This window comes from Eschrichtius robustus, chromosome 1 (assembly GCF_028021215.1).
Source record: "Eschrichtius robustus isolate mEscRob2 chromosome 1, mEscRob2.pri, whole genome shotgun sequence".
NCBI lineage: Eukaryota > Metazoa > Chordata > Mammalia > Artiodactyla > Eschrichtiidae > Eschrichtius > Eschrichtius robustus.
The window spans coordinates 66,032,446-66,056,097 of NC_090824.1; the positions used below are offsets into that span (position 1 = coordinate 66,032,446).

The 23,652-nt window shown below is 39.4% G+C and overlaps 1 protein-coding gene across 10 annotated transcripts in view; it reads right to left on the minus strand.

Annotated features, from left to right (window-relative positions):
• Window positions 1-23,652, minus strand: part of AKAP6 (A-kinase anchoring protein 6) — a 580,300-nt gene that overhangs the window by 236,569 nt on the left and 320,079 nt on the right. For all 10 annotated transcript variants that reach the window (XM_068546345.1, XM_068546336.1, XM_068546308.1 and 7 more), the window contains one exon: window positions 7,135-7,257. In XM_068546345.1, the coding sequence (XP_068402446.1) occupies window positions 7,135-7,257 (123 nt within the window). The remainder of the gene's footprint in view (window positions 1-7,134; window positions 7,258-23,652) is intronic.

Below are 23,652 nucleotides of genomic sequence, written 5' to 3' on the forward strand. Positions count from 1 at the left end.
GCCTTTTCAACTTGTTTATCTTTCTGTGAATGTGGTTTTTGTTCCACAGGTTGCAGAACTGTAGTTCTTCTTGCCTCTGCTGTCTGCCGTCTGGTGGAGGAGGCTATCTAAGAGGCTCGTTCAAGTTTCCTGATGGGAGGGACTGGTGGTGGGTAGAGCTGGGTGTTGGTCCAGTGGGCAGAGCTCAGTAGAACTTTAATCTGCTTGTCTGCTGATGGGTGTGCCTGGGTTCCCTCCCTGTTAGTTGTTTGGCCTGAGGTGACCCAACACTGGAGCCTACCCAGGTCTTTGGTGGGGCTAATGGCGGACTCTGGGAGGGCTCACGCCAAGGAGTACTTCCCAGAACTTCTGTTGTCAGTGTCCTTGTCCTCATGGTGAGCCACAGCCACCCCCTGCCTCTGCAGGAGACCCACCAACACTAGCAGGTAGGTCTGGTTCAGTCTCCTATGGGGTCACTGCTCCTTCCCCTGGGTCCTGATGCACAGACTACTTAGTGTGTGCCCTCCAAGAGTGGAGTCTCTGTTTCCCCCAGTCCTGTCGAAGTCCTGCAATCAAATCCCACTAGCCTTCAAAGTCTGATTCTCTAGGAATTCCTCCTCCTGTTGCCGGACCCCCCAGGTTGGGAAGCCTCATGTGGGGCTCAGAACCTTCACTCCAGTGGGTGGACTTCTGTGGTACAAGTGTTCTCCAGTTTGTGAGTCACCCACCCAGCAGTTATGGGATTTTATTTTATTGTGATTGCGCCCCTCCTACCGTCTCACTGTGGCTTCTCCTTTGTCTTTGGATGTGGGGTATCTTTTTTGGTGAGTTCCAGTGTCTTCCTGTCGATGATTGTTCAGCTGTTAGTTGTGATTCCAGTGCTCTCGCAAGAGGGAGTTAGCGCACATCCTTCTACTCCGCCACCTTGAACCAATCTCCGACAGCAATTTTTAAAATGATGTGAACAAGAGTCCCTAAATTGAGTCAGGCAAAAAGTACATTCCCAGGTGCTTGGAACAATTCAGGGATCCTTTTTAACTGAAAAGGGAAGACAACACTATTTGTCTCCTAGACGCACAGAATAAGTTATATGAGCAAAAGAATGTGGTCCAGGACTTTCACATGTCCAAAATGAGCCTCTTGTCCCCAGGCATCAACCTCAAAATGCCTAAGTGCTATAAATTTCCAGCAGATCTTTCCATCCACAAGCTACCAAAGTAAGTAACTCAAGGCTGGGAGTCGAGTATCTCAAATCCCTCAAAGAGAAGTAATGCTTCTCCCTGCTAAACTCTCAGCTACTCACCTTAAACTGACAGGAATCAAGGGGGACAAGCAAATGGAACTTCAAAGCTCCTATGAGGCCACCAGCCCTACTCAGCAAGGCTGAGGGGAGGTGGCAGCCAAACTGAGACAGCTCAGGCTTTTGAAGCGTGATCGAGTGTCTGTTGTTAGCTGAAGAGTACAGGCATGTGGTAGCTGCTCGTGCTGTGAAGCTCAGCTTTCTTGGGCCAGAGCTGCCTGTCCTCTCAGCAGAGGAGGGTAGGCAGGGAGAGGTGGGCACCGGGAAGTGGGAAAACAGAGAGCCTGTCATCTCTTCACTTCAAGCAATGAGAAATGGAACACAGGTAGACACAGAAGGGCAAGCAAAAGAAACACAGCTGAATGTATTTTGGGAAATTTTCTGGTATGACTAAAAACTTTGTAAGAAGTATATTGTTTTTCTTATGATACTAATGAAAGCTATTTAAAAAAAATGATATAAATACCTAAATATAGATGGTAAAGGCAGGAAAACATCTGTACTGAGCTTTTGTTAGCCAGTCATTATTATTAGTTTAATTCAGTCTGTTTTTATGAGTAATGACACAATAAGGAAGGAGGAAAAAATTTCAGACCCTTCAAGGGCAGATTGTTATACTCAAATCCATTTTCCATTATGCTCATTGTTATTCTCTCATTTAAGCCATGGACTTATCCAGTTAATCTATGGCAAGCTGACCCTTCCCCCATGGAATTTACAGTTGATTCTTGTCACTCTCCTGTTTTAAAATAAAATCAAACCTTCAATGAGTCCCCATTGTCCCCAGAGAAAAGTTCAATCCATTAAAAGGACATTCGATCTCTTTTACCACCCAGCCCTAACCTGCAGGACACAACTTAGCCTCAGCCACGCCAGAAGGCTCACCCCACCCCCTTACTTGCCCATAAAATTTCCTCCCATCTCCTCTCCTCCCCTCTTTATCCAACAAATCATATATGGCCTGTGAGGTCTACATCAAATTACCTCTCTGAGCCTTCCCTACCCTGAGGAAGAACCAATAAAACTTTGCTCTATGCTCCAAACAGTACTTTGCTTATCCTACAAGAAGTTTACTGCTCAAAATTATATTACATTCATCATTTATGGGTCCACAGATGACTACATTTAATCTATGGTCATCTCCCTCAGATTGCAAATCCCTAGAAGAAAGAAGCGAAACTCATTCATCACGTATTCCTAACACAGAAACAACTGCCTGGCACTCGCAGGTGCTTAATATATATGAACTCATCATCACCATTTCCCCCACGTTTTCTCATTTATCAAATTGAATTAAGAATGTTGTTTTGGGCTTTCCTGGTGGCGCAGTGGTTGGGAGTCTGCCTGCCAATGCAGGGCACATGGGATCAAGCCCTGGTCTGGGAGGATCCCACAAGCCACAGAGCAACTGGGCCCGTGAGCCACAAGCACTGAGCCTGCGCGTCTGGAGCTTGTGCTCCGCCACAACTACTGAGCCTGCGCGTCTGGAGCTTGTGCTCCGCAACAAGAGAGGCCACGACAGTGAGAGGCCCGCGCACCGTGATGAAGAGTGGCCCCCGCTCACCACAACTAGAGAAAGCCCTCGCACAGAAATGAAGACCCAACACAGCCAAAAATAAATAAATAAATAATTAATTAAAAAAAAGAATGTTGTTTTTCCAAGGTTATTTCTATGTGGTTGGTTAATGTTTGCCCAACATGACATGGTGCTACCTATGCAAATTTATCTCCCAAGTTTAAGCCAGGCCTTTATGCTTGGCTCTTTTTCTTAATTATCGCACAGATGTCTGGTGTCAGTTTGACATTGCTTTCTCCTACTAGATACTCTGATTGGCTACAGAATTAAAAAAAACTTCTGCTTTGTTTTCCTGCAATTGATTGCATATGATGTGGTACCATTTTGTGAATTAGGCATGGATAAAAACTATTTGGGAGATGACAGTTATCTTTTTGGAAGCAAACGGACATGAATTGTAATCTCTTGAGGGAGAAGTTGCTGTCATGCTCTGCTGTTTTACTCTTCAGCAGTCTAACTCTGAAGATAATATAAATTCTTTCAAAGGAAAAAAATCAAAATAGTCCGTGAAGAACCATTTATGATGCTTCCACTTACATGTAATTTTTGGTGACTTTTGCTTCTTTAGCCAATAAAAATGGTGGTGAGGGAAACAACCTTAGTGTCCACCATCAGTTGAACGGGTAAACTGTGTTATAACTGTGCAAGGGAATACTATTCAGCAATAAAAATGAATGAACAATTGGAACATACAACATCAAAATAAGTATGCTGGGTGAAAGAAACCAGACCAAAAAAGAAAAAAAAAGAGAGAGAAAGAGAACATGTTGTTTGATTCCATTTATGCAAAATTCTAGAAATTACAATCTAACAGTGACAGAAAGTAGACCCTTGATTACTTAGGGATGAAGGAAAGGCTGAGAGGGAAGGGAGGGAGCAGTTACAAAGGGTCATGAAGAGGCTTTTGGAGGTGATGGATATGTTCACCACCTTGACTGTGGTGACGGTTTCACGGGTGTATACATTTGTCAATTTGTCAAAACTTGCAAAATTGTTTACATTAAGTATATACAATTTAGTATGCCAATTATACCTCAATGAAGCTGTTAAAAAAGTGGACAGAGGTGAAGAAGGGAATCCATTCAAGAACATATGTATACAATGCTATTTTAAAAGTGGTTTTCAAAGAGGAATGTCCAATATGCTCACTACTTGCAAAATTCAAACATTTTCCTGCAAATGTCATTTTCTAAAAAGACAGGAATTTTATTTTTGAAGGAGCAGCCAGGTTGCAAGCAGATGATTAATTATCATGGAAAATCATTGATGTATCATCGCAATTTCACAGTATTTCTTACAGTTAGAATAAAGCTCCTTCATATCTCTTATAAAGGTATTGTGAAGGTTTAATTGATTTGTGCTGGTGAAAACCCTTGGTTACTGTTATGGAAAAGAATTGAATTAAGTATCAAAATATAAATGTACAACTTATGTTATTGTTTATTTGCTTTTGTTTATAATAAATATTGCAGGGTGCCACATTATTAACTCAGGGGAGACACCGGACTCAGAGGCTTGTACATCTGTTGGTTTAATGTTTAAATTATAGACTCTACAGAGATGTTTAATGAAACTCATGTAGCTAAGTCTACATACTAGATAATCTTGCAAATAAATACCTCTTGCCCACTCATTAAGGAGCAGTAATGACTTACACAGTGTGAACTAAGAAATATAAATCTCTAGACTTAGTTGTATACTTTCTTTATGGAAAGGTAGATATTTTTTGCCTTCTTTTGAGAAGAATAACTAAATATTAACTCAGCACCACAGTAAGGAAATACAATAAAAAATATAAATGACAATATTGCTCAGGAGATATGTAGATAGACATTGTGCTCAGATAGACAGTAACTCAGAGTCTGTTTGAAAGATGTTTAAACAACAGGCTGTGTCTAGATTAGCAGACACAGCATGCAGTAAAACAGTGACTCAATCATTGTCTTTAAGTATCATTCAATGGCAATCCACACCCAATAGGTCTTCAGTAACTGTTAAACAGTATTATTCATAATTTCAGCCCCTGAGATTGTGAGTTAACAACAGTGAACAAATCTGGAGATTACAGTCCCTCACTATTCGCAAAGCAGAGGTAAAGATGTTCCTGTGTTATCTCTAGCCCAACTAATACAGACATGATGGTGGAGAAAATTCATTCAAGAAAGTGTTGACCATTAGGCGGGAACAAGGTTATTCTTTAAGAGATAAACATTTTAAGAAGGGCTGTTTGCTGTGGATCTGAGGTAGAGATCCACAGCAAAGGGGATAATGATTTTCACATTTTGGATGAGAATGTCATTATGAGGCAGCTACTGGATACTTGCTATTCATTACGTCTGTAAAGAGTTCCACAATTTACAGGACTAGAATACAGCTGTCACAAGCCACATGTGGCAATTTAAATGCAAACGTAAGTTAATTAGAGTTAGAAATGCATTTCCTCAGTTGCTCTAGCCACATTTCAAGTGCTCAGTAGATAGGTGTGGTTAGTTATTGCACACTGGATGTGCAATATAGAATATTCCATCATCACAGAAACTTCTAGTGGATAGTGTTGGGCTAGAATGAGACAGAGACCAACACAGGGATGCTAAGTAAAGAATTCTGTAGTATGGATTTGAGACCAGGAGTGCACGTTGGTTACAAAGAGGTTGTGTCACTCAACTCCTAAAGAGAGGAGAGACCTTGGTTCATATTCTCCTAGCCTGGCTTTCATTTCAATAAATAGTCTAGCATTAAAGTGCCCTTTGTGTCCCCATGCCCTCTGGGACCTCAAAAACTAAATGTGTGTTTTCCATAAAATATTAAATCAAGAGAAATTAAGACAGCACACTTAATGTGAAATAAAGTTCATATACTCCTGTTTAAACACAGATTAGAATTTCTGTCAGAACAATGCCAGTGAAAAGTTGACATTCTAATTAATACAATTTACATTATAAAGCACTGAATATCTTTATCTTGCTATTATGAAATGCCCTCTTTAAAAAAAAAAATCAAGGCTCTACTCAACAGGGAATTGAATACTAAGGGCAGTATTTAAAAACCCACGTACAAGAGAGGTGGTTAGGGTCACTGGCATTTTTACACACCAACAACCCAGGTCTCTAAAAACAGAAGCATCCTCTAGCAGTTTTGTGATTTTTTTTTGTTTGTTTATCTTTCACAAGACTATTTGCATGCAGCAATAGGATTTCGAGGCTGTTTTTCTCGCAATGATATAAAATACACTGCAAAATGCAAACAGCAAAAAACTAAAGCATCCTCTCTCTCTTCCCCCTCTTCTCTCCTTCTCTCTTCTCCCTCTCTCTCCTTCTCTCACTTAATATCACAGGGAACAGTTCTGGAACCCTGTGAACTAACATACATGCAGGACTCCCACACATTGTTTACTCAATCCAAATTCTGAGTATGTAAGAGGGGCAGAAGATCAGCCCCACAGTCGGGTACCCAAGGATTCGTGTTCATTGCCTTTGTCGATTTTATGCTATCAGTGAAAGGAATAAAGATGAGATCCTTAAAGCTTGAATTTTCATTTCCTATGACAACGTGCTTTTTCTTCATGCTTTATCACACTCCACTACTTGGTTTCCACCCCTTCATAATTGATATCGGCCATTTGAAGCATTCAGTAAAAACCTCATGAGGGTTCATCAAATGTCCCCCAGTCTATAATTCTTGCTTCTAACATATTCAGAAGCATATTCATCCAAGTGTTTTCTGCTTCCTCTCCATGGATTTCCCTGTGCACAGGGACCAGTGTAATGACAGTAGTATTAATTATATGCTGAAAAACCCACATAGCAGCCAAAATGATGGAGATCATCGTTTTAAATATTTTATTAAAATAACCCAATGTAGAACAGATAAAGTAGACTCTCTTGATAATGAGAGGTTCATTAATTTTACAAGAATTCTAGAAAACTTAGAATGGTCATCAAAATTACCTCCTTCATTTTTTTTTTTTTTAAGAAGAGGAAAACCTTCAATTGTCACTTTAGAGAGCAAAGGTCTAGTAAAATTTTCTAAGGTATTTTTTTAAATAATTACTTACCTTTCTGGAAAAAGTTTTGAAAAAATAGCTTGAAATATGGAGGATTTAGATTTCATAGTATTACTTGAAATGCCTGTAAATTTTCAGCTTCTGCAGTTTACCCCATTAAAACTTGGTTTATTAGCATATAATGACTTCTGATAAGTAAAACTGATATTCTCCATAAACAAACAAGTAGCACATTAAAATCCTTCCCAACAGCAAGGGCAGCACAATCTTGCCTACCAAGTGCGTCTCCAGGTACAGTTTAAGGCCATCCATCTCTGCTTTGGGAGGTGTCCAATTCTCAGTGGTTTCCATGGCTTCGTTTAACCATTGAATAAATTCATCCAGCTTGTTTACAAACCCCTTGTGACAGAAAAGAGGAAAAAAAGGACAAGAAAAGCATGTTAACTGGTTATTTTTTAAAGCCAATCTTAAAAATTCCAAACCTTGTCGATGGTAAAATTGATACCATTGCACTCCCATCCTATTTCCACGTTGTACAACAAAATTCCCACCATTCTTGCCACTGAAATCTATTAAAATGGAAAGAAACTGTCCATGACTCCCTCTTAGTTTTTTCCTAGGAACACTTTTTTTTGAGGAATTTGGATTGGACTGCAGGGTGTCATTGGAAAGGTGACCTCAAATCATCAAAACATTTCTGGGTGTCTGACAAGTGCCCCCTCACCAAAAAATCAGGTCAGGTCTGCTAGGAACACTCATTGGCTTTGAGGGATAAAAGTATTCCTATAAAGATGGTGTTCTTTACTCAGAAGCCCATGGAGTTGAGGTGCCTTAACTGAACTAGAAATCTATTTTTAAATTACAAAAGTGTTTAAAGGGACTTGGATGAGTGATGAGTTCTACTAACAGCCCAAATGTCTATGACTGAATCTGGGTTCTAAGAAGCAAGGAAAGGTAGAGGACCAATGAACAAATGTAAATGCCTAACTCTGGGTGTGTCCTGGACATAAAAAAAATATTCTTGGCTAAGAAGCACAATTCACAATAATCTTGCAAGTTTTCAAATAGTGGTTATAAAAATTTATTGACCATTTAAAAGAACACATCTGTGGAAACTGAAAATATTTTGAAAAATTGAAAGCCCAGCTGTGAACCTTAGGGGAAGGAAACGGGGCCGGGCACCTGCTTGCCATGGCTGGGTAAACAGCACCACCTGGAGTTCGAAAGGAGAAAGGACAGGCTTCTACATTTGAACTCACTGAGATGGCTTGAGAGCTATTTCCCTACTGAACTTAACCCATTTTTCAGATTTACCTTTTGATTAATTTTGATTAATATTTTAATGCTCAACTTGTGAGTTAACTTGTAATGAAAAGCTAAACACTCCTCCCTATCAGGGGGAATCTTAGCTTTCCACCTCCTCTCCTGCTTACATGTGTAGGCACAAACATATAACAGAAATCATGAAAGCAAATGAAACGGTAGTCCATCCGATTCTTGATACCTTTGTCACCTGCTATTTCTCCATCTCTCCCAGCCCCTTTCTGTGTGTACTGTCACCAGTGTTCTGTGTAGTGGACAGGGTACTGACTACTATCCCCATATCATGAGACGGCTATTCTCAGAGAAACGAAGTAGTCTCCACTCTATATACCGAACCATGCAATGTGCAGGAGAATTCACATTTGGATGCAGATGAATATCTGATGCTCATTTTCAGAAGCTCTGCTAGAGTCTTTGTGGTGTGAATGAAGGAAAATGAGGCTGACATAAGTAACAACATAGGAAAATGAGAAAAAAATACAAAATTTTACTTATTTTGTAATATAAATCAAATCCTATCCAAGAGATATATTGGTCACTCATTCATTCTTTTAACAAATATTTATTAAGCACCTACTCTGTGTAAAGCACACTGCTGGACATTACTGGGAATAAAATGATAAATATCACTGAAGTAAAAATTTCAGCTGAACATAAAGCACGTCTAAGCACTGGCCTACTGAATTCAGGTAATTTTAATCATTAGAAAAAGTTTTACAAGCAATAAAGAGTTGGGACACGCTCCCGGATCTTCCTGTGAAATGTACTCTGTCCGTATCAGAATTCTGTCTATACCCAAATTTGTTTCTATTTTTTAGTATTTGACCTGTTTGTTTCTCTAAGATTCTGAGTTCACACGTACTTACCTGGAGAGTCAAAGACAACTATAAAAATCACATTTTCTTCACGGCACAATCCAATGCTGCACTACATAAAAAGCACATTTTACACACATTCGACTCACTGCTACAGGCTGAATTACAAACCTTTGAAAGGCCACATTTTAGCCTTCGTCATTCAGACTCCTGTATCTCATCTGTTCAGTCTCTCTCCTGTCACTTTCTACCACTGGTGTCCTTCTCGTCCCTTTTTGCCCCTCTTCCATTACCTTTCTCTGACTCCCTGCCGAGCTCTCCAGGGGCACACTGAGGGTGACCAGTCCACAGGTCCCAGTCCTCTTGGGCTACCCCCTTAATTGTTTCCTCCTCGGTGGGCCCCTTGTCATACTCATATTTGATACATGTTCTGAGAGCCTGATGATTGGAGCCAAGCCAGGATTCAACCCCCAGAAGAAACCTTGGTCATCCAACTTGGGAGAAAATGGAACAGCCGTTAGCCTATTACTACCATCAGTTGACAGCACGCTTCCCACTTCCAAATCATTTGCTGGAGGAATCAAATCATTTGCATTTTGAAAGTTCCTTAACGAGGTGCTTTTAAAGAATCTTACTCTTAAACTTTCTAAAGCATCAATCTCTTTAAAGACTAAGAAGCACAGTGCAAGTGTATATAAAGGTACACTTTCAGGTTTGTGAAAAGTAATTTGCTAGAGCCCTCAGCTGGTTAACATACATTTGAAGATTATATTTGCAAGGAAAATATAAAGTTAGTCTTGCAAAGAGCTACACTCTCATAACAGGTTAAGTACCCATTATTGAACCCTCCTGCACTATCGGTGGGAACGTAAACTGGCGCAGCCATTATGGAAAACAGTAGGGAGGTTCCTTTAAAAACTAAAAATAGAGCTAAAAATACCAATATGATCCAGCAATCCCGCTCCTGGGCATATATCCAAAAAAAAAAAAAAAGAAAGAAAACTCTAATTTGAAAAGATGTATGCACCCCAATGTTCATAGCAGCACTATTTACGAAGACATGGAAGCAACCTAAGTGTCCAACGACAGATGAATGGATAAGGAAGTGGTATATATATATACAATGGAATACTACTCAGCCCTGAAAAAGAATGAAATATTGCCATTTGCAGCAACATGGATGGACCTAGAGATAATCATAGTAAGTAAAGTAAATCAGACAAGGACAAATATTATACCACTTATATATGGAATCTAAAAAATAGCACAAATGAATCAACGTACAAAACAGAAACAGATTCACAGACATAGGAAACAAACTTATAGTTACCAAAGGGGAAAGGGGGGAGGCATAAACTGGGGGGGGGAGGGATAAATTAGGAGTACAGGATTAACAGATGCACACTACCATATATAAAATAAACAATAAGGATTTACTGTATAGCACAGGGAACTTTATTCAATATCCTGTAATATCCTATAATGGAAAATAATCTGAAAAAAATATATATATATATATGTATCTGAATCACTTTGTTGTACACCTGAAACTAACACAATGTTGTAAATCAACTATGCTTCAATTTAAAGAAGAATACTCATTATTTCTTTTATTTTCCTAACTATTTCTCTTCTATGACAAACCTAGTCTGGTTAACTAGAAACTATGTGGGTGATTACTGTTGCCCTTTGACAAAGCTGTCATGTGCAGCTGGGACAAAAAGGAGGGCCTTCCTTGTATCAGACATGGGACCAGGAAACAGTGACATGGTAGGAAACAAGACATGGTCCCTGCCTTATGGAGTTAAAAGCCCAGGGGTAAATTTTTATAGAATTACATGATTTTTACAACAAATTGAAATTGAAAACTATTTCTCTAAAAGGGGAAGTAGACACTTGTGTTGTCAACACAATTCTGTGAAGTGGTGCTGATTATGGTCATTTACAGATGAGAAAACTGAGGGTCAAAGAAGGTGACTAGCCCACTGGCAGGGTTGGGATCTGAACCCATATCTCATTCCAAAGTCTATTCCTCTCACGGTAACACGGTGCCCTCTAGAAACAGCGCTCCTAGAGACACATTATCTGACCCAGATGAGGGTGAAGAAACATTTCTTGCCACTCCCACATTCTTAGTGCTGAGATAAAACTCTTTTCGTTCTAAGCCCTTCCCCCTTCACATTCACTATTTTCTGTTAATTTTTCTGAAAGGGGATCTGTGATGAGGTTAGACACAACAAAGAACTTTTTTTTTAAGCAAGCAAAAATCACGGTAAGTTTCATTTCTAATTTATAGAAAATTTAAACCCAAACTTTAAGGCAGTTACATGCTTAAGCAAGCCCATTCTAACAGTGCCTTAATTATGGATGAGTTTGACTCAGTTTAATCACAGAGGAGATGGCCCCTGGTTCTCAGGAGATAGTTTAGCCAATGGGCTCAACTGCTAATGTCCTCTCAGTATTTGTTGTTTGGATGTGTGTGTGAACATGTGTGTGTTCACCCCCAGAAGGATGCACATTTCTCAGTGGACAGAGAAATCAAGTGTGAAATCTGACCTAGTCCAGATCAAGTCAGCTGCCTTCAGAGAGGGACCTGCTGAAAATCATCAAGAAGTGAACTATTTTCACTGTATTTCTGAAAATAAAAAAGGGCAGCCTCTGCTGTTGAACTTTTTAAACCATTCAAAAAAAGTATTTACCCCTTCCTTACTATTCCAAGATTAAAGGATTCAGTGAATGACCTCATCTGAACAATGCTAGCTGAAACAATAAGTAATCCTCACACAACATTCACTATGTGCCAGGTATTGGGCACATGGCATCGGGCATGTCTCCCTACTTCTCAGGGCCTCAGTCTTCTCATCTGTAAAATGGGGTGACAGTAGTACCCACCTCACAGGGTCTTTATGAGACTCAAATGATCTAGTTGGGCCAGCTGATCTAACAATTTGTCTAAGTCCCTGGCAGAAATCAGAACTTGAAAAACATTTAAATGAGGATTAATTGTGGCAGCAGGAGAGGGTATAGTAAAAGAGAAAAAAACATGCTTATCATCAACCAGTGTGGATAATGATAATAGAATAGCTGCTACAACCAGACAAAACTGAATTTGATTCCAGGCTCCATCCACCTCTTACTAACAGTATAAACTAAATGAGCTACTTGAGGTCTCTGAACTTCAGTTTCTTCATCTATAAGACAGGGACAGGGATATCCATTTGGGGTTTATGTGAGGATTTCAAGAGAAATTATATTTTAAAGCCTGGCTTGATAAATGATCTTGAAAAACCATTCCTAATTAACAGGTTCCAATTTGATCTCTTATGTCATTCACTCAAAACTTTTGGTCATTCGCTAAGCATACAGCACTCTGCTAGGTGTCCAGGGAAGATGGAGAGAAAAGTCTTCTCACAGCCACAATATGAGAGGTGGCACCAGCCACTCTGGGGGTGCAGAGGAGGGAGTCATGACTTCTGTCTCAGATCATCACATGAGGCGGTGTGGCAGGGGCATCATCTGAACCTGCAGGTTAGCAAAGATTTCCCTACCTCCTTATTCCACCAGCAAGTCCGAAGGGGATCTCATTTCCCTATTAAACAACTACAAGTTTAAGAATAATCTGGCTTAATTTTTCAAAACAGGACACATGCTTTGGAGCCAGTTTTTACATTAGTAGTGGTTACCAGTGAGTAATCGCAATGCTCTTACTCTACCCACAAGGAAGCTTAATTTAGGCTCTGACAGCTGGTAAAATGAGAACTCCCCTTAGAAGCAAACTTATGTATTGAGATTTTATATGTACATCTACCAACATATATATTTAACCTTCCATTTTTGCTTAATTCTTATACACCTAATTCCTACATGAAATGACTAATTAAGCTTTTTACACAATAGCACTCAAATGTAATTTACCTTTCCTAACCACATATCAATGCACTTAACGTGCCACCGAGACACAGAGGCTCAAGATAAAATCAAAGCGAGTTAAAAGTGGTACTTTGGACTCAACCAACTCACACATTTACCCACATCCTTACCTATAAAATGCAACGCTGTACAAGTAATTGACAGAAGGGAGGGTATGGTGTGTACTCTTAGAAGAAAGACTGAAGAGAAAATCAAATGGTTTAAGGCAGTTGTAACTCTGTTGCCACAAGAATACTCAAATACTGAAATGTTTTATGAAATATTTAGCTTCTCTTCTAAAGGTTGAATGGAATGTCTTTAGAATTTTAAAATATTTCTGATAAAATTATCCCAGAATAAAGGCTGTCAGTTGGAAAGAGAGAATAAAGAGGGCATCGAATGGTATTATCTAAAACTGACCAGGTAGGAAGTTCTATTCTGAACTCAGTATCATGTGGAAGGCATAAATTGAGCTGAATCCCCAATTTCTTCAAACACTAATGACAGTGGTTTCAACTGGGAAAAGAAGAGCCCAGAAAGATCCCTGACTCTCATAATGGGAAAGGGTTTCCTCCAACAAATCCAGAGGCTTTGACTTCAGTTGCTCCCTTTTGATTTCTAAGAAGAAATAATCAACAATTTTAAGGGAAAAACAAGTTTGGAATGCGTATCATCAAAGTCTAATAAAAATAGGAATGAATAAAAGAATTGGGAATAAACTGGAACTAATAATACTATTAACTGAGTACCAATTACATGCCAGGCACTTATTTAATACTTACAACTACTCTATGCTGTAAGATTCCCACACTCTCCATTTTACAGAGGAGAAAACTGAAGCACAGACAAGCTCAAATACTTAACGGCTGTCAGGAGTGAAACTGGGGATTCTCCCACATACCTTTGCTCACTGGCTCTGTGTAAGACCTTGTTTCAAGCACCCCCAATCCTCCAGAGGCACTGGATGACCATATCAAATCATCTTTATCTGCCTCTAAATCCCAAACAAGGACCTAAGATGCTCACACTTTAGAATTTAGGATTATGATCATTTAATAGTTTACTTATAGGTATGTTATATCCAGTATTATAAATAACAGTACTAAACATTTGGGTGCTGACTATCTACCAACTATTCTTCTGATAATTTATGTAGTCCTTTAATCTTCACAAATTTCTCTACTGTACAGAGGAAGAGGCTGAAGCGTAGAAGAGTTATATATAATTTATTCAAGGTCATAAAGCCACTAAATAGCTATTAAGTAGTTTTGGTCCAGGGCTCAAGCTCTGAACTGCTACACCACCCTGTCTTTCTAAGCAGACTCACCCTGAGGTTCACAGAGAAAAACAAAGGACAGAAACATCCACTGTTGTCCATTCTTACTTCCCAAGCCTCTGTGAGAAGCCCAGCCTGTGCCACACGATTTCAACATTCCCATCACAGCCGCTGTGTTTTAGATAATTCTCCCTACTCCGCGCTCTTTTCCATCGTCCTTTTCTCCTTTCTTTCTTGACTACTGTTCTCTTTTGCCTTTTCCTTCTCTTTCCTCTCCTCCTAGCCCCTCCACTCCCTTGTTCTTCACTCCTCTCTCCTTTCCTTCACTCCCCTCCCTTCCTCTCCTCTCCTCTTCCTTCTCATTCCTTCTCTCTTTTTTTCTATAGCTCAAAGTCTCCCCCAACAATTGACTGTTGGAGCTAATCAATCACTTTTAATAAACCACATTTCCTCACATGTCCATACAGTTTTAATGAAAAGGGCTGTCTCCTTGACACTGAAGTACAGAGCTGAAATGTTGTTAGAATCTTGTGTTTAGATATAAATACTTTCCTGATTAGTAAAACCTCCTTGTAAATCTAATAACTGGAACAAGAATGCATGTAGCAAGATGGGAGTGTTTGTAGACACTAAAATTATTAAAAAGATTACTTGTGATTGTTGAGTCTTGTTTATCTAAATATTCTAAATTTTCTCTAGGGGACATACAGTTCTTCAGTAATAACAAAGTTATACTTTTAGAAAAAAATGGAATTCAATGCGGAGAGTTTATCACATTGAATGAGCAAGAAAACAACCAACTTTCTACCAGAGAAGTTCAGGGCGGTGAGTCAGTAAAGGGTAACAACTCAGCCACTGCACTACCATTGGAGCCAAGAAGATAGAAAACAGCATTTACTAAATACATCTGCTTGAAAAGGAGAAGCATTCCCGTGCAGATTAGAAGCAAAGACCTGATCTTCAAAAGGCCCTTACATCCCATCTAGTTCAATGCCCCCATCTTACAGGTGAGGAAACCGAGGCTGAGAAAGGTTAGCTACTTGATTGGTAACAGGCAGCCAGTTGGTAGTTGAGGCAGAAGAACTCAGGTGCTGTGTCCTTAAGTATAGAACTCTAATTGTTCACTTTAAAATTTTCATGGACATCTTTTGAACAAAATTTCTAGAGTTCAAAAGAAAGGACAGAATTAGAGTTTTAAAGAATAATGTAAAATTCCAGAGTCCTGTTGGTTTACCTAATTGGGTATAGTATCTAGATTGGGTGGCATCGGACCAGCTGAAAAAGAATAGAGGGCACTGAGAGGAACAGAGAACATTCTTGGCAGATAAAATCCAGTAGAGAACAGTTCATTCTGAGAAATCTAAGTAACCGATGGCTAACGCTCTGGAGGCAAATAGGGAAACTGAGAAATGAGGTTGGAGAGTCTGGTCAAGAGCCAGGCACATGCACCTCGCCCCGGAGTTAGGACTTTATCCTAAGAACGATGGGGGTGGTCACTGCAGTTCTGAAGCAGAAGAGAGAGAGAATCTGATTAGCATCTTAGAAGACTTGCTCTGACTGCAGAGTGGAGAGTGGATTGCCAGGTGTTAGGCTGAGATCAGAAAAGCCAGTAAAAAGGCTGCTACACTACTCCATGAAAAAGTCGATGAGGGCTAGACTGAGTAGCAGCAGTGGACACGGAGGGAATGTGCGAGACTGCAGAGAGAGACAGAAGTTAAAATGGACAGGCCCAGTTGAATGTGATGGATTAAAAAATCTGAGAAATTTGTTACAATCTGAGATGACTGCCAGCTTTCCATTTTCGTTGGAGGTACTATTCTCTGAAAGAAGCAATAAGATATTCAGAAGGAAGAAGTAATTTGCAGGTATATGATAGACATGGTATTAGATAGCATGAGCTTGGCTTCTGAGGTGTTGAGCAAGATCTAGGTTGGAGAAAGCAACACACAGGTGGTGCTGGAGACCACGGGCATGGAGAGAACCCAGGAACAGTGTGTAGGGGCATATCCGCTGCGCCTTCTACAGATTGAGGCCCCACAGTGCAAGGTACTCAATTTTATTCACCCCAGTCCCTCATTCTGTGTCTGTCTCAGTGGTTCTCGACACCGGCTGCGTCCCTAAATTAAACTGTGAAACATACACCAAATTCAGAGAAGGGAAATCTGCTTCAAAGTCCATCAGGGCAACAAAGATAAAAAGCCAACAGCTGAGGGGCACTAGGAACATACTCATGTTGATCTTGGAGAAAAAAAAAAAAAAAAAAAAAAAAGTACTTGCTGCCCCTTTGTGACAAGCTTGCAAAATCTGGTATAACCAGAAAATAGGATGTGCTAATAGGAAGCACTTCTGGGAGAGGCATGTTCTAGTTGTAAAATGCGGGAATTAAGTTGGACAATTTCTCATGCCTTTCTTACTGTTACCGTCTGTGGTTCTTGCATATAGAGCCTCCTTCAAAGCCAGAGATGTTCAGATGATTTACCTGTCCTCTTTTAGTTACACAGGGAACTGATCTTTGGTGACTTCCACATACCTTCCCAATGTCTTCTACTCCTCCCACCATATCTAGCCTTCAAAACCCAGCTTCAATGCTCCTCTCCCAGCAAATGATCCCAGCCTGGTGCTACCTTTCCAACACACTTGCTTAATTTTTCCATCTTTAGCAGTCAGGGGTCTCAGGGGCAATTGTAAACTTATTGGAGTCCCTTCCTTCTTCTTCCCATAATACGTTGTAATGAGATTCCTCTGGTTAGAGTGCTGTGGGAACTATTATTTATAAGTACATAATTATAAATACATATTATAAATATGTATAAATACAAATTATACATAGATAAGTACATACTATTTATAAGTTGTTCTGTGACAATATTATAAACTAGAAGGTTGTTTGTGTTTATCTGAACACACATTCATAGCATAAATTCCCCTACATAAACCTTCTAAGATGTCAGAGAAGTGCATTAACTAAAATTATTGGGCCAGTCAGAGGAGAATTATCTCTAACACAACATAAGAATCATCTCTCAAGGCAGAAGGCCCAGAGTCTCACAGGGAAGAGGGGTGCAGGAGTCTAGGGCGACTACCACAGGTCCCAGGAAGGAGGACCGGCGGCCTTAACCATTGTGGGTGGGGGGTGAGTAGGAGGTTGAAGCTTCATAATGACCAAAATGCCTGAAGGTAGGAGGAGAAAATAGGGTGGTAGCATTTGATCCCAAAAGGCCAGAGCCATCTACATACAAAGAGCTGCTGAGGCCTCACCCCTCCCCTCCCATAATAGTAATAATAACAACAATAACAACTACAAGAGCTAACATTTATTGAATGCTTACTACATGCCAGGTACTATTCTGAGCTCTTTACACATTTTAACACATTTAACGGTCCAAAAAAATAAAAAAACAACTCTATGTGGAAGATACACTTTTAACCCTATTTTGCAAGGGAGGAAACTGGGGCAAGAGAGGTCAAGTCACTTGCTCAAGATAACATCGGTGATAATACACAGAACCTCATCTACCTGAAAGATGGAAAGCACCTGGGCCTCAGCATACAGGCAGCACCTTTCCTGGGTAAAGTTGCTTATTCGCCATGCAAATCTCAGGCCAATCATCTTTATAGAATGAGATCAAGAGCCTCAGACATGATCTGACATCATGAGTGACCCGGACACAGAACCCACACTCTTGGAATGATCTGCCCTCATATTGTCAGAACAGAGCACAAACAGCAGTGCTGACAGTTAATTTTAAGACATCACAACGGCAAATCTGCCAAGATGAATGTTTCCAATCTGCTCCATTTAGCTGACCTTACTTGCTATAAATTCAGGCTAATCCATATCTGATTCTTACTGGGTTACTCACTTGTTTGCTGTTCACCACTGTCCCTGGTCTCTTGGCATCTAACAAACACTGGCCAGGCCCCAAATTCCTCTAGGATGTCTGGTTCTTCTCACATTACACTGCTGGGAATGCAGCATGAATAGCTGCATACCTCCAGGCTCACTAACGCCATAGCCTCTCACTCACTTACCATCACGGTCTTCTAAGGGAGATTCACCCAGAATTCCATGGAACAGAAAGAAATTCCATGTTGAAGTGATATATTCCAGTGAATATTTTGCAGAGAACTGGCTGCATCTCTTAGTTATGCCTCTTAGTCTCATAAAATTTCAGAACTGAGAGGTATCTTAAGAGGTCAGCCAATTCAATTTCTCTACTAATGTTTATTTTTCAAAACTGAGGCTTGGGAGTTAAGTTTCCAAGGTCACAATGCTACATAGGGGCGGAATTAAGATTCTTATTCTAGTTCTTTCTATTATTGTTGATGCTATTCCCTGAATTCATAGGAAAAGTCACAATAATGATAAGACTAGTATTTATGTAGCCTTTAGAGTTTACAATGAACTGTTGCTCTTTGTAATTTCATACAATAATCTGTGCAATGGCGTAACAAACATAATTAATATCCCATTTTAAAGACTAGGAGATTTAAACCGTAAACTTTCAGCGACTTATTCAAGTTTTCATAATTAAACAGTAGGGGGCTGTGAATTGAGCCCAAAGTTCCTGCTTTTAAGTCTTGTACCCTTAAGTAAATTACTAACTTCTCTATGCATAATATCTCTGTCCTCATTGGTAAAATGAGGATATAATAAAAGTGTCTTCATCAAAGAAGGATTTTTTTTTCTTGAGAATTAAATGTGTTAAATGAATAAAACTCTTAGCATCTTGCCTGACATGTTATAAGTAGGCAATAAATGTCAAGGTTTTGTTTGTTTTTTTAATTGCTACCTTTCTAAAACAGCTTACGGCTAATACAGAGTCATTACTTTAGGCTTAAGGATAAAGAAGAATTCACTAATATCCTAATAATAATTTTAGTTGAATTTAAAAGTGCAACACTGAGTTTATTCCTCTTTTGATTTTCATCATCATAGACATATTTGCTGTCAAATGCAGTTAGGAACTTTCATCATCTTGACACAACAAAATGTAATTTAATCATAGCTTTTTCACACCAAGAAAATAACAAAGAACTATTTTCATCTTAACGTTTAAAACTGCAAACAAAAAACTGCACCTTCCGTATACATTTCAGAAGGTAAAAACGAGACGCACTGACTGGATGCAGCCTCACGGTGGTGCTAAATCACCATTGATAAAGGCTCGAGACCCAGCTAAGGCTCTGCAGAAACCAAACTGACGCAGGATCGAAACATTCCTACTGGGTTAACCAGGAAGGTATTTGCTTTGGATCCCTATGGTTCTTCTCCAGCAACCCTGAGCAGTGACCTTGACATACTGTCCCAACAAATCCATTAGTAATGTTAATTCAGTTTTTTTCCTGGCATTGCAACGAATAAATTATGCACAAATATATACAATATTACCCCTAAAAAGAACTGTGTAGCTTTATTTTTTAATGTTATTAATTGAGAATTCTCAACTTGGATTTGGCCACAGCATTTGCATATAAGATAACATTTACCTTTGCCCCGTTCATCAACTGTGTGTCTTAATTTCTTATGTCCCTTGGAACCATTTATTAAAGTCCTTATTACATCTCCCTGCCCCCAAACGTCAGCTTGAAATCTCAACTCTTTTGACCCCCTTCCTCCACTATCTCATTTTTTAAAAGCCACAAAATTGTATTGATTTGTCTTTTATAACACCTCCCACCTCTGTTTCTTTATTTTCCTTAGTTGGCTTCCAAAACCACAGTTCAGACCCTTTTAGCAATAACCTTCAAAATCAGCCTTAGAGCATTAGCTACCAACCTTGACTGTACATCAGAAATGCATGAAGGAGCTTTAAAAAATACCTATCCCTCAAGAGTCTGATTTAATAGCTCTGGGTGGAGGCTGAAGTTGGAACTTTTTTTCAAAGCACCCCCGTGATTATAATGTGCAGCCACAATCAAGAACCACTTCGCTACAGGTGTATCCAGCACACCATGGCCAGATTAACCTTAAACTACCAACCATCTGAGCCAAAAATTTTAAGTAATGTCTCCTCTTCAGAAAGATGGCAAATTAGTGACTTGAAGGCTAAACCTATCCTATGGATGTGTTTATTTGGCCCATTTTTAAATTGTTCAGAGCAAACATTAACAAATGGGGATATGTCACATAAAACCCAGATTTGCTACTTCTTTTTAAAAATTGCAAGATCTTGCCACACAGGGCCCACACTCCCGTGCAACAATCACTTGGAACTGAGCAGTTGGCCGCCCTCTAGACATGGCACTTACCCTCCGTTACTCAGTCTCTTTCACTCCCCACTTCCACCCCGGCTGTATGACTCATTTATATTATCTGTCTGCCCCTCTTAGAGTCATTTTAGGTTGTAACTCCTGGTCTAAAGGAAAAGTTCAATCTGAATGATACATTCACTCACTCACTTGTTCATTTATTCATGCATTCATTAGACAGGTATTTATTTTACGTCTGTGCTATGTAAACACGTGGAATTCAAAGTTCATATTTTGGTCCTTTCTAACTTTATATTCCCCTTCCCTTCAACTAACTCTATTCTAACCAGCAATTGGTTTAAGAGAACATCTCCATCCTAAAGTTCATAGCCTAGAGGCAAATTTCCCAAACTCCTTTGCAGTTAGGTGATGCCATATGACAAAGTCTGGACCAATGGGATGTGAACAGAAGAAATGTGTACAACTTCCAAGTCCTGTCTGTGAGAAGAAAGCTGGGTGCTCTCCACGTCCCCCTTCTGGTGAGATGGAACACAGATACAGCACTGGTGCACCATAGTACAAGAGCAACAGGGAGAAAGCACCTGAATCCCTAGATGGCCTCTATCTTCCCTGGATTGTCTGCCTACCTCTTGTTATGTGAGAGAGAAAAAGTCTTCTATCTTATTGTATTTGGGGATCTCTTTGTTTACAGCTGTTTAGCCTACACCCTTTACTATTTCCCAAATATACCTTAAATATTCTTGCCCTCAACCTTAGCTTATACCAAAGCTTCTGTCACTAACATTCTGCCTTCTCATCTCTCCTAAATTCTACTCATCATTCAAGGTTCAGCTCAAGTAGTCCACCTTTTGTGATGCTTGGTCTAGGTACACTTGTTATCTTCCTTCCTCTGCTCTGCCACTGTATAACTTTCCACTTGAGACTTACCAAATATTATCTTATTTAATAAACAGAGCCTAGAATTATGTTGTCCTATCTCTTTCAAATTCTAAGTGCAGAATTTAAAACAAAATTTTAGATTGTGCATAGCATAAAGAATAATATTCAGAGTTCCTACAGCATTCTGCTACTAACACCGCTTGTTGAATCATAATCTGTACTATCAATTCATGTTCAATTTGTGATCTTTTAGGACTCTTGAATCTTCCAATTTTAATTACAAAGCTGAGCCTTCCCAACTCTTTAAAAATGTGGCTTCTTCCTTGATATTTAAACTGAATTGTTTATTCTTGCATCTAAACAGTTCCTCAACCCTCTGGATACATATTTCTAAGACTAAGAAATGTACTGAGAAGATCAAGGGTTCAAGCTTGAATGGTGATGAAGAGCCAACTCATAGTCCTCTCATATTTGGAATCTGAGAATCTCTAGAACAACATCAGAGGAAGAAAGTAGAAGATACTCTTGGGGAAGGAACTTAAAAGGGAAAATAGGTGCCAGAGAGTGAAAACTATATATTCCAGAGGAATAGTAAAGAAAAAGAATAGGAGAGAAGATACAAGGAAGAGAGAGAATTCAGATATAGGAGGAAGACTAGCAACTGTGAGGGAAAAGGCTAGCATAAGGGAAAGGCACATACAAAATGAAATGTCAGTGAAGAACAGTGGAATCCAGTAACCTTAAAATGCTTCCTATCTGATAGGATGCTCTTAAGAGATCATTATAAACACCAAAGTGCAGACCACCACTCCACCAACTCTAGGAAAACTGCTATGTGGTTGGTATAAAAGAACATCAAAGGCAGGTGAGAATTATATTTACAGCAGATCTTGATTATAAGTTACTCTGAGGACAAATAAAGAAAAATACAGCTGTGTTTCAAATCAAGTAAAGAATGGCAGACAGGACTTTTTAAAAAGAGTGACTCCCAAGTGTTTTTCTAAAGACAAATCTTGTCTCTTGAAGTTGTGTCCTACCACGCAAAAAAGCCAGGGGTGAGATCTTTAAAGCATGAGAGGTAATCACACTGAGATAAAATAAAAATTAACTCAAAGACTTAAACCTAGGACTTAAACTATAAAACTCCTAAAAGAAAACATAAAATAAAAGCCTCATGACATGGGTGTTGGCAATGATTTCTTGGATATGACACCAAAAGCACAGCCAACAAAAGCAAAAATAGACAAATGGGGCCACATCATCCTTTAAAAATTTTGTGCATCAAAGGGCCCAATCAACAGAGTGAAAAGGAATGGGAGAAAATGTTTGCAAATCAAATATATAATAAAAGGTTAAGATCCAGAATATAAAGAACTCCTACAACTCAACAACAAAAAAATCAAATAACCCAATTTAAAATGTGGACAACATACTTGAATAGACATTCTTCCAAAGAGGATATACAAATGGCCAAAAAGCATATGGAAAGATGTTCAACATCACTAATCATCAGAGAAACGCAAATCAAAATCATAATGAGATAATTCAAAAGAGTGATGTACCACAATGTTCATTGCAGCTCTATTTACAATAGCCAGGACATGGAAGCAACCTAAGTGTCCATCGACAGATGAATGGTTAAAGAAGATGTGGCACACGTATACAATGGAATATTACTCAGGCGTAAGAAGAAACGAAATTGCGTTATTTGTAGTGAGGTGGATGGACCTAGGGACTGTCATACAGAGTGAAGTTAAGTCAGAAAGAGAAAAACAAATACCGTATGCTAACACATATATATGGAATCTAAAAAAAAAGTGGTTCTGAAGAACCTAGGGGCAGGACAGGATAAAGACGCAGATGTAGAGAATGGACCTGAGGACACGGGGAGGGGAAAGGGTAAGCTGGGATGAAGTGAGAGAGTAGCATTGACATATGTACACTACCAAATCCAAATGTAAAATAGATAGCTAGTGGGAAGCAGCCGCATAGCACAAGGAGATTAGATCCATGCTCTGTGACCCCCTAGAGGGGTGAGATAGGGAGGGTGGGAGGGAGACGCAAGAGGGAGGAGATATGGGGATATATGTATACGTATAGCTGATTCACTTTGTTATACAGCAGAAACTAACACACCATTGTAAAGCAATTATACTCCAATAAAGGTGTTAAAAAAAAATCATAATGAGATACTACCTCACACCCATTAGGATGGTTACTATCTTAAAAACAAACAAACAAACAAACAAAAACCAGAAAATAACAATTGTTGATGAGGATATGGAGAAACTGAAACTCCTGTGCACTGTTGTTGGGATTGTAAAATGGAGCAACCATGACGGAAAATGGTATGGTGATTTCTCAAAAAATTAAAAGTAC